Source organism: Idiotropiscis lumnitzeri, chromosome 15 (assembly GCF_059441095.1).
Source record: "Idiotropiscis lumnitzeri isolate Australia: NSW breed Sydney's pygmy pipehorse chromosome 15, RoL_Ilum_1.0, whole genome shotgun sequence".
Lineage (NCBI taxonomy): Eukaryota > Metazoa > Chordata > Actinopteri > Syngnathiformes > Syngnathidae > Idiotropiscis > Idiotropiscis lumnitzeri.
The window spans coordinates 14,108,239-14,120,515 of NC_142405.1; the positions used below are offsets into that span (position 1 = coordinate 14,108,239).

Sequence of the window (12,277 nt, forward strand, 5' to 3'; positions counted from 1 at the left end):
TGCACTCGAAGTTTGATGTTTTTGCCTGCGCTCACCTCAAACTTCAGCGGATAACTGTGCACAAAAGGGCGGTGCTTTGTTTCGTAGTGGCGCTTCGCAATGTTGCGACGGTTTCGGAGCATATGATGCACACTGGTTTTGAATCGGCTGCAGGCAGAACGAAACTAAATTTCTCCGTCCATTCATTTAAAACAAGACGCATCGACCTTGCTAACTTTTTAGCAAGGCATACTGTCAGCAGCACTCTCTTCCGGTCTGCTGCGCAATTGGCAGTGGATCGTAAACTAAGGATTTGATTGGCTCAAATCAGTGACGCCTTTTCCGTATTAACTAGAATTGCAGCGCCAACGTTTGCGAATGCGCCCTGAAAAAAAAAAATTATCATAGATTGGTCATGGGTCCGGTCCGAACCATCCGGATCCGGACCGCGGTCCGCCATTTGGTGATGCCTGCTGTACTGGATAAGCGGTGTGGATCATGACATGACCTATCCGGATTTACAGTAAATTTAACATGCTTAATTAACTCTAAACCAAACTAAATCTAAAACTCTGGTTTGTAGTGTGTAAGTAATATTATACTCGGGGCTTTCATATACAAATGAAAGCAAGATCAAATGGTTTTTTTTTTAATAAAAAAACAACAATTTCTAAACAACAATGATCTTGACCTTAGATTAAATCCATTAATAATCTGTTCCGCTTCTCCTCACAAGGGTTGTGGGGGTGCTAGAGCCTATCCCAGCTATCTTCGGGCAGTAGGCGGGGTACACCCTGAACTAGTTGCCAGCCAATCGCTGGACACACATAGACGAACAACCATTTGTGCTCGCACTCATACCTAGGGGCAATTCAGAGTGTCAAATCAACCTACCATGCATGTTTTTGGAATGTGGGAGGAAACCGGAGTTCCCGGAGGAAACCCACGCAGGCACGGGGAGAACATGCAAACTGCACACAGGAAGGCCGGAACCGATCCCACGACCTCTGTACTGTGAGGCCAATGTGCTAGCCAGCCAACCTTATAGCTATTAAATATTACTTTGTTTTTCTATCACATTGTTGAAAAGTAGAAAGAATTGTAATTCAATTAAAAATCTTTCAAAATAAATATTCAAAAATTCAATTTTGACCTTATTTGAAACGTTTCCATGAAGGTCAAATTTTAAATTTAGTATTTAATCTGATATTTTGATTAATATTTTTCTACCCCCCCTCTCTCTCCCCAGTTTTGTAATTTTGTTTTGTTCTCTGTTACTGTAGAAAACCCCAACACATTCCATTACTGAATCCCAGTTCAGATGACATTTAATATATATATAGGCATATCAGACACAGGTGAATAGTACAATCATATAATTTAATCATAATCTTGGGTTGTAATTTGACTTTAATTCATCCCCATAATATGAATTCGACCATTCCATAAAACAATAATCTGTCGCAGTGGGAATGTCATTGATTCATAAAAGCAGCTTCCCTTCTAGCCTATATTATATTCTACCTCATCTCTCTCACAGCAGCACACTGGCGCTGCGCAGACTCCTCCTTCACTACCTCTCTCTCCTCCTCGTCTCCGTGACACCTTGCAAGGATGCCTTTACAGAGACTAAATACACAGCGGGGATCTGCAGTGAATGGGACAGGGTACTAGCAGAATCAGCATCCCACGACCACCACCATTATCACCACTCGGGCGCACCGACCGAAGCATGCCCGATCGCAGCCATGACTTGCTCGGCGTCAGATAGCGAGAAGATCGTGATCAACTGCGGCGGGATCCGACACGAGACCTATCGGAGCACCCTCAAGACGCTGCCGGGTACGCGCTTGTCCTGGCTGACGGAGCCCGACGCCTACAGCAACTTCGACTACGATCCCAAGTCGGACGAGTTCTTCTTTGATCGCCATCCGGCCACTTTTGCTTTCATCCTCAACTACTATCGCACCGGGAAACTTCATTGTCCGAACGATGTTTGTGGGCCGCTGTTCGAGGAAGAACTCGCCTTCTGGGGCATCGATGAGACGGACGTTGAGGCATGCTGCTGGATGAATTATCGGCAGCACCGCGACGCGGAGGAAGCTCTGGACAGCTTCGAGAACCCCGAGCCAGACCCGCCTGAGGAAGACCCGGCTCTCACCGGCGGAGCTGACGGTGACCTGAAGCGGCTGTGCATGCAGGAGGATGGTCGCAGGGCGTCGTGGTGGGAGGTGTGGCAGCCCAAGATGTGGGCGCTCTTTGAGGACCCCTACTCATCCAAATACGCCCGGGTGAGTGGACGAACAGGCTTTCGCTATTTTCGGATGTTCTCTCTTTGCACGCACGTTGCTCTGCATATTGCATTCGTCACTCCACTATGGCCCATTGCGCATTGCTGCGGGAAAAGTTTGCACAAACCTGCATTGGCAGGAGATTTCAAGAGAATGATGGTAGTTTCCGCACAAAGATATGCATGTGGAAAAAAGTTGACCCAAGAAAAGTTCAAGACAAAGATCAAATTCAAAACTGGTGTACATTATATTCTAGGATATAAACAGTAATTTATGCATGAAAATGTTAATTAATATTCACTTTACCTTTAAAAAAACAAACAAAAAAACACATTAGGGACAATACAATGGGTCATGAGGATCAAATGCAAGATTCAAGCAAGGTCCCTCAATGGCACTTATGTGTGAAGTAAGTTGCTCTGGATAGAGTCTCATATTTCCTCAGTAAACGCAGCTCCACTTTAGGTTGAGTCAGTGCCTGCTGGTCTGTGTGTTGTGATGGAATGTATAACACAACACTTAAGCTTGTGCTTTTCTGGTTTTAATTTGTAATACTTTATTGACTGAATGAATTTCTGTCACTAATCATCGACAATATGTCTGCATTTATCAATTCATCATTACTCCTGTACCTGTACTGCTGATTTTAAGTTGATCTAAAGGCCCAACATTTGTCCTTGAAATCAGTGTTTGTATGCGTCCAGCTTTTACGTTTTTGCATTATTGGTAAAATGATACTGGTCCGTAATCTAGTGAACGCACTGCATTTTTCATTTTAAAAAGTTGAACTTTAAGACGAAAAGGAATTCTTTTCAGAGTTTCATTGATGGCGCAGTGAAACACTCACCTGACTTTTCTACAGGCAGTGGGGTTCCGCTCTTCATCAGTGACTGTGTGAATGGTTTTCTGTCTCTATTCGTGCCTCGTGATTGTCTGGCAACCGGTCCAGCATGTCATTTGCACTTTAACTAGCCATTTCTCAATTTGCATTCTTGTCTCTTCTTACGTCCTTGTGAGCTTGTGAAATGTCATCACAAATGACCCAAGTTCTTTTCAAATCTACAGTACGATTAAACAAGAACACAATAAATACTCAGACATTCTTCAGTCTTCAATCTTAAATCAAGGATGCATCAGTAGGTGACTTGAGAAGACTTGGTCGGCAAAGAAATCGCAAGATTTTTTTTCTCGTTTATAATTTTACAGTAACATGTCAGGGATGGAGAAACTCATAATTGCATAGCTGTAGCAATTGCAAAGAGACTAGCATCTCTTTGGATGCACGTTCTCAAATAGATTCTGAGAAAGACCGTACTTGTTGAGTTCACAATTCTGTATTCTGCACTCTTGATATGGAGGGCCCGCTAAAGAAAGATAAAAGAAAAAAACAGGGAACAAAACTGATGATGAGCTACAACTAGACTAAAGACAAAAAAACAGGAGGGATTAGTAGACCCAAAGGAGACGGCTGACGAGTGGAAAGTAAGAGTTAGACAAGACGTGAATACGGAAAAATAATACACATGAAATAAAACTAAATACCCAACATTTTTTGAATGGACATGTTTTATGTTGTAAACTTTAAGAAATATATCTCAATTTGATTAAAGATGATAATTTAATTAGATTTTGGTTAACAAAAGAAATATTTCATGTTTGACTTATTACTGAACATTTTTTCACAAAACAGCATTGGCTCGGTGTTCTACCCTGACTGGAAGATTCATCTGCATCCCACTTGCATTTCTATGTGACCCTGCATTTATAAATTGGCCTAACAACTATATTGGGGACAATAGTTTTTGTTTTGCATCCGGAATTTCAAACCCCATAATGGGCCCTACCTCTATCAGGATAGTTTGTAAAGCAAGTTTTCAAGGAATCGCAGCAGCCATTATGCCCTAAATGACAATGTGTGAGTGTTTTTTTTATATTGGCCAACAAAACTATGAATATGTATTGCTATAACTGCACAAGTACATGCACAAACATACTTGAACCCGTACAAACGTATACGTGGGACACAAATGTGGACAGACGCACACTTATATCGCTGAGTAATCGATAATAGTATGGCTATAATAGGCTACCTAATGGGTTATATTTTATTGCAGGAAGCTGCAACTATGATAGCAACATCTCTACATATCTCGTCTGATTCATGTCTTTGATGATAACACACGAAATTCATGGATGTGGAAAAAACAAAACACAAAAAAACAGTACATATACTCATAATACTTGCATATAGTGTATGCCTATATGTGTGGTGAATGCTGGGATGTGGATCAACAGTAAATGTGGGTTGATCATATTTTGATTTCCAAAGAAGAGGACACTCGGCGCATGATAACTCTAATATAGGGCAGCATGATATTGAAAAAAAAAAGTAATCCCCAATTTGATTGTTGCATATTGCTGTATTGATATTATCGCAATGTTTAATGCATCTGATTGGTTAAAGCATATAAACTTTCTATGAACTTATTGCACATCTTTTGCATATGCATTGCATGTGTCATTATCACAATAAAAAAATATATATTTAAATACATTTAGTAGCCCTGATTTATATTATGTCTCTTTTGTATGGGTAGAAAATAACACAAAAACCATAACAGCTCTCTTTTGAAGTCTTATTTCAATATTCTAATTAATACCACTTCTGTCATCTTTTCATTGTAATAAAGGAAATAATAAAACAGTATTCACGCGAGGATATTTATTCAACAAAGAAAAATTGTCACTCTGTCTTTAGTATTCTTCCTCATAAATGTTTTGTTGTCCATCCTACGTTCCTGTGTCTATCAAGGAAATCAGTCAACTTCATAGATGAACTCTCGTGTCAAACATAATTTTGGTGTTTTTCAGTGTACAAATAAGCTTTGAGATCTTCGACCAGCAACTTTGTTAGACACTGAAAATCCGTTTGTACACTCTTACCTTTATCGTGTGTAATCACCTTCCTCAGCGTTCTGGGGGAGACAAGGGACATTGAGTCAGAGGGGACCATGTTTCGTGCCACCATTGTTGAGGAGGCCGATCGGAGCTGTGGCCATAAGCTGTGGCAATCTCCGAACCCCGCTGGTGGATGCCGGCCGTAAGGGAGTCCTCCCTGGTCTTTTTGGCCTGTGGGACTTTGGAGGCAACTTACAGATACCAGCCGGCCAGAGAGAATGCAGAAAATTTGGACGAGGGTGTAGTATGGAGAGGTCATGGAAAATGACTTCCAAATGGATTTGAGGAAATCCTAGTCCACCATCCGATGTCCCAGGAGAGGGAAGCAGTGCACAATGAATACTGAGTAAAGCAGAGATGGGCTGCTGCTGACCTCAACCTGGGGCATTGTGAGTCATTGGGGAGAATACTTCGAAGACCTCCTCAACTGAACCAACACCTCTTCCATTGAAGAAGCAGAGCCTGTAGACTCCAGGGTGGACTCGCTTATCTTTGGGGTTGAAGTAACCGAGGTGGTTAAAAAGCACCATGGCGCTAAAGCCCCGGGGGTGGATGAGATCAGCCCGGAGTTCCTAAAGGCTCTGGTTGTTGTCATGGTTGACACGGCACTACAACATTGCGTGGACCTCTAGATTGGCAGACCAGAGTGGTGGTGTCCCTTTTTACGAAGAGGAATCACACTCCTCAGCGTCTATTCAGGGGAGGGTCTGTCAGGAGGTTGAATCTCGGATTCAGGAGGAGCAGTGTTGTTTTCGTCCCGGACGTGGAGCAGTGGACCAGTTCTACACCCTCGGTGGGGTGCTCGAGGGTGCTTGGGAGTTCGCCCAACCAGTCCGTTTTGGACTTGGAGAAGGCATTCGACCGTGTCCCTCAGGGAGTTCTGTCGGGGTGCAATTGAACAAAGGTGTGAAGATTTTTCAAAATTCTTTGTTCTTTGTTGGCCAGCGAATGATAACTTGGAACGTGGGATAATTCCTTCAGATGCTCCTTGATCTAAATTCCTCAGGGATATCATGCATGATGGTGGGTTTACATCTACTCTAGTGCAACATTTAAAGAATATGCACACAAATTTTGGTCAGTGTCAAATTTTGCACTACACTTTAGGACACTTGATCATACTGTAGTAATCATCTTTATCTGTCATGTGCACGAAATTTGACCTTTGCATTTGACCCATCACAGTAGTGGATACAGCAAACACACACAGGTTTGTTAAGTGCCAGCGGGGCACTTTGGGGTATCGGTGTCTTGCGCAAGGACACCACTGCCGCATGTCCGGGGATGGGCCTGGATGGTCACTGTGCGTCTCAAAAGTGGCAGGTCATCTTAAACTCGTGGCCATGGCAGCTGTGGCATTCCATATTGATTTTTTTTTTGTATCCCATCATTTTTCCTTCATTAAATGATTTCAAATTGTTTTCAAAACGGCTATGGAGTCAATAAATAATCAACATTCCGCTGGTAATTAACATTAAATCATGAGTTGCACCGTTTGCTCAAGGTTGGCCTTAAATCCTGGCACCTTTGGTCTTAATCAACCAAATCCTGCCTTTTGACTCGTGTTATAGAAAATCCACCAAGTCAGAAAATAAGATGACAGCTAAATGACTGATCGGAGGCTAAAAGGGATGACAGTAAAAACAAAAAGGAATTGAATGATAGTTGAAGGGTAGCGTAAACATAAAAGCAGAGGTGACTTTGAAAGTAGTGCAGTCTACATTTTGATTGCCAGTACAGTCGCATAAAGATAGCTTGGGAAGATGGAGGGGAGGGTGCCATTGCAGCAGCATCTGCAGTAACCACCGCAGCACTTCAGGTCTGGCAGCACCTCACTTTCACCCGATTAGCTCAATTTTTTGCCAAGGAAATTTTGAAATAGGATAAGTGAAAATCAAGGCGCACAGCTCACTCGGTCAGTGCATCCATGTGACAAGCTGAGGGTTTGGAATTTTAGGTCACTTCATATGCTTTTTAATTGGTTTACCATGCAGTAATTTCAAAGTCATCACCACTGACACCGCTAGCTGTTTTAAAAGCAAAATTTGTTAGCAGAGTACTGCAGAATTGCAGCTTATTCAGATCCCCCAAACTCACCCCCATCTACTCTTCACCCATTCATTCACTGCTACACCAATTACCCCCCCCCCCCCACCCTTTCATTGGTGGATGTTATCCAGCTGACTGCTTGTGCTATAGCATAACACTGCAGTGCCTGTAGTAGCTGACTGCGCTGTACTCTGCAGCACAGGACAGAGCCACACACTGAGAAAAGGTTTTTTTTTTTTTGGTTGGTGGGGGTTGTGGGTGAATTCGAAGGCACAAAGAGTAAGAATAAGGAACAGTAGTAGAGGATGAGGGAGTGTCTGGGGGTCATTCCCCCCCCCAAACCCCTATTTATTTTTTGCCGATCTCAGCATGCTGGTTTGCTCGTACCCTTTTATTGATCCAGTTGTACGTCTCAGACAGTCTTATACAGGCCAATGTCTGAGCTGAACGGTGTTCCTTTGTAAGCAAAACCTTCATACCGCTCCTTCAAATAAAGTGGATGGCATGGTAATAACCAGTTCCTGTGGGAAAAGGTACGTTAATATGCCCACGTTGCCAACATGTCTGCAATTAGTTAATTTTATTCAGATAAGTAAAAGTCACATTGAGAGTATGAACAGTCCTCTTGTTTGCATTGATGTCGGGGTCACTAAAACAAAAATAAACACAGACCGATATTGGTAGATTTGATGAAATACAGCAATTTTTTTTATTCGTTTTTTAGCTTTTTTGTGAAATGCGTCAACATTTCAGGCTCAGTTTTTTTTACTTTAAGCTGTATATATCCTTTTAAACATAAATGAGATGATAATGAAATTTGAGGTGATGATGAGATACTCTTAGCTATTTTTATTTTAATTGAATTGCAAGGACTATTTACCTCTACTTTTAAATAATAGTAAGAATTATTTTGACTATTTTTCATTGCATTTTCCCCACTACAATAATGTATGATATGATCAATTGCAATTATGTACCGTATTTTCACGACCATAAGTCATGCGACATTCTTATTACATGGACAGAGGAACTCTTTTGATCATTGAACCTAATCACTTTGGAGCATTGCAGAATGCATGTTAGCATACCCTGCTGGCCAAAGTCTGAGACATCTATGCTTTGAATTGACTGTGACAAATACATGTGTTTGGGTGAGGGCGCAAGAGAAAGCTGGACAAAGGGGCAGCTGTCCACAATGTTGTAGTCTGTCTTATCATTCGTGTTATTGCAAGCAAGAAACATCACAGGTTTAGACAACAGACTACAAAAAAAAACACACTGCCCAAAGCACACCAATCTCTCACATCTCTCTAACCAGCCATCTGATTGGCTGAGGCGGAGGCTACCATTATGCATCAGTGTCGTTTTTGTGTTATTTTTATTTCTTTTGGGGATATGAATGGCATGAGAGTTGCATGTTTTATGTTAATTCTATTTCTTTGTTTCATTATTTGCTTTTATGCTGTTCAGAGATATTTATGGTTTTGATTTGAAACCGTGACTCTAAGGAGTGTGGTGACCAGTGAAATCCCTCCACTGACGTTGTTAATTTCTAGTGTTGCCCTGACATCCCTCATTGGAAAGGTTCCGCTACTGGCAGCCAACCTTGTTTGAATGCGTGCTAGCATGCGTGAGATAGTGCGGCGCGTCCAGTCTAGTATCAAAGACAGAAATAGCACCCTCAACTTGTGCTGTGCCCGTTGATTGGCAAATACGGTATATGATGAGGCAATTATCAGTAGGAGTCACCAACCCACGCAAGACCAAGGACAACTGGAAGAATAACTCAGGTGGACGCCCACTTTTTTTACTTATAATAATATTCCTGCATAATTTATTTTATTAGCTGTATACTGTGTATAATTGTGGGTATGATGATTAATTTATATGGAATATGAAGCACTTGTAAACAATGTATAATTTGATTTACATAATTGCTAAACTGTATTTAACAACATATGAGATTGCACATTGGTATTAAGTTTTAACGACTCGACTCATCACAGTTATCAGTCACTTTACAATCAGACGAAAACATTAATAGTTGAATGCTTAATTAGAATTATAATCGCTATCTTACGTTTGTGTTGAAGAAAAATACTGTCTACTGTCATTTCCATAACAAACATTTGATACATAACTGACTTTTTTTGTAAAAATGATCACATCTCTTAGTTTTATATCAATCGCAATTTAGCGTTAAATATTGGTCAGAGGACTGAACAAACACTTTCAACCATTTGAAAAGCAGACTGATCATATTTTACGTCTCCAATGGTCAGCTTTCTTACTGAAAGGATGGAGATGTCTGCTGCTTTCAGGTGTATTCGGGTGTCATCGGGTGTATACCGTATTTTTACGGCCATACGACGCGCTGCATCAAATGGCGCAAGACCAGTTGAGGGTGCTATTTCCGTCTTTGATGCATATACTAGGCGCGCTGCATTACAAGGCGCTAGCTCATCCGCGCTAGCTCGTCCGCGCTAGCTCATCCGATGCCAGCTCACCAGGACTCAATCCCCTAAGGGATCACCCCAATTCAATGACAGATGTAATGAAACTATTAGGAATCACCGTCAATAACAATAACTCTAACCAATAAATGGTGTCTTGGCAATAGTCTACTAGACAACGTCAGGGGAGGGACTTCACTGGTCACCACACTCTTTAGAGTCACGGTTTCAAATCAAAACCAAAAAAAAAAACTCAGCATACAAGCAAACAATGAAACAAAGAAATAAGATTAACACAAAACATGTATCTCACATGCCATCTATATACCCAAAAGAAATAAAAATGACACAAAAAGATTATAGCAATGGCTTCTTGGGAGCCACTCAGCCTTAGCCAATTACATGGCTGTTTAGAGAGATGTGCTGCTCAACATAAGGAGCTTGATAATACAGCAAAGACACGTTACTCCAGGATCTTATATTTCCAACCCTAATTGATTTTGGGTTGGATCTAAGAAATGCCCTTTCACATATGACCAAGAGATTATTGTGTGCTTTTGGGTAGGAACAGTGAACAATTGGCAGTTTAGTGTGAATAGGAATAGTTTGAATCACATTGCTGTCTGTACACAAAACACAAACAAATAACATTTCAGGTGAATTTGCTTTTAAATATATATTTAAGTTGATATTGATAATAATTAGTGCAATGAATTAATTTCCACAATGATTTACAAGGAGCCCAACGAGATCCAATGCCTTCTGCCTAATCCCCAAACATGGTAAACTAGAGTTGCTCTGGCATGAAAATGAAGATGCGCCAGTTTTTACGCCGAGCACACGTGCGTCTCTCTTTGAAAATAAGGCCCTGAATGTGCGTCTCCGACAACAGTAAAAGCTACACGCTCTCGCAAGTTTCAGTAACACTGCTCTCATCTTCGGAGGACACAGTAGAGTTAAAGGGGTGACATGAAATTGTAAATCAAGCATGCAAACCTGTAGTAACAAAATGTGAAATGAAATGAATACAACTTATGAATTATATTAATTTTCATTTTTACATTTTTTTCATGTAGATGACAGCAAACCTTACTTATGCTCTACATTGTTCAAAAATAAAACAAAACAATAACTTCCTAATGAGAATTTTCTTCTTTACTACTATTAAATTTTTAATGAGTCCCCATGTTTTTAAAGCATCCCTTCAAGCTTTGTGCCTCTCTATCTGCTGGTTTGTTGCGCCATAGGCAATATATCCACCAGGGTCCCCCTTCCCCCTCTGTGCTTTTCAGGATAATGCTGCGACAGAGCTTTCTTTCTCTCTGTGTCACCAGAAAGAGAGAGAGAAAGACAGAGAGAGAGAGAGAGAGAGAGAGAACTGTATTTGATGACAGGAACTAATATTTAACCTCTGCATGATCTTTACTGTCATCACATCACACGAGGTCCATAACACAGTCAACATCAAGCTCCAAAGCCGCCAAACAAGCATAACTAATAAATAGCTTGTGCGGAGAACCTCATTCTTGGTTTAACCAGTATGTGCACACACACACACACACCCCCACGCACGCACGCACGCACACGCGCACACACACGCACACACACTCATGAAGTGGATTACTGCAGCATGATCTGCCTGGATGAACTGTGCAGCATTTGAGTAGGCGAAAGGGATGTCTAGGTAGCTTTTGTCATATACTGTACATTATTTTCATGCTATAGCTGCACTTTAACGTCATTACTCTCTTAATTTTACTGTCTTTGAAATTCATCTATTTTGGTAGCACTTTAAAATAAAGGCACATTCATAAAATGACAATACAATATTCATACATTGACGACTGGGACAAATTGCAATATATTGCATCACTATATGTCATGGTACAGTATGAATACACCAATATATCATCCTCACACATACTATGTGATTCCCAAGTATATGAAGTTTCAAACTTATTGACCAATTTTCATGTTTAATGATGCATGTACAATAGTGTTATATCTCTGCCTTTCTGTAGACTCCATGAGGTCATATCATTTGCACCTGGCACAAGTCTATGCAATATAATTTATGATAAATTGGATAGATGCACAAATTGGCCAACAAGATACAATTAACAACTAAGGAATTAGCAAAAAATTGGAGTAAAGTATAAGCTATTTATAGTGCAGGTCATTCCCGCTGTGCTTCTCCAATGACTTAATGCGGTCTTAATAAAGTATTAACAAGCTCATTAATAATCAATGTGCAAACAATTTCCCATTTGAGATAATTGTGGAGTGGTGCTTCTGTTTCTCAAAAGAGAAATTTTTCTTTAGCATTGCCTAGATACTTGAGTGAGGTATAGTAAAACCTACATAATGACTTTAAAAGTGAAAATGTTCATAGTCGTAGTCTGTTCAGCTTCAATAGAGCCTCTAAAGTTGAAAACAATATGTTCTGTGATGGTGGTCAAAAAACATTTATTTTGGATGTCTAATTTTTCCATAAGAAATAAATTTACGGAAAATGAAAAGACTGTAGGTGCCAGACCCACACTCAAA

At 40.7% G+C, this 12,277-nt stretch overlaps 1 protein-coding gene across 2 annotated transcripts in view; it reads left to right on the plus strand.

The window, feature by feature from the left end:
* The first annotated feature begins 1,583 nt into the window (after nucleotides 1–1,583).
* LOC148323030 (voltage-gated potassium channel KCNC1-like) overlaps nucleotides 1,584–12,277 on the plus strand; it is a 56,385-nt gene continuing 45,691 nt past the window's right edge. Inside the window, exon 1 of one of the 2 annotated variants that reach the window (XM_088317722.1) lies at nucleotides 1,584–2,270. In XM_088317722.1, coding sequence (XP_088173848.1) covers nucleotides 1,728–2,270 — 543 coding nt within the window. In that variant the 5' untranslated portion in view covers nucleotides 1,584–1,727. The remainder of the gene's footprint in view (nucleotides 2,271–12,277) is intronic. The other variant, XM_088317720.1, reaches the window with a different exon arrangement.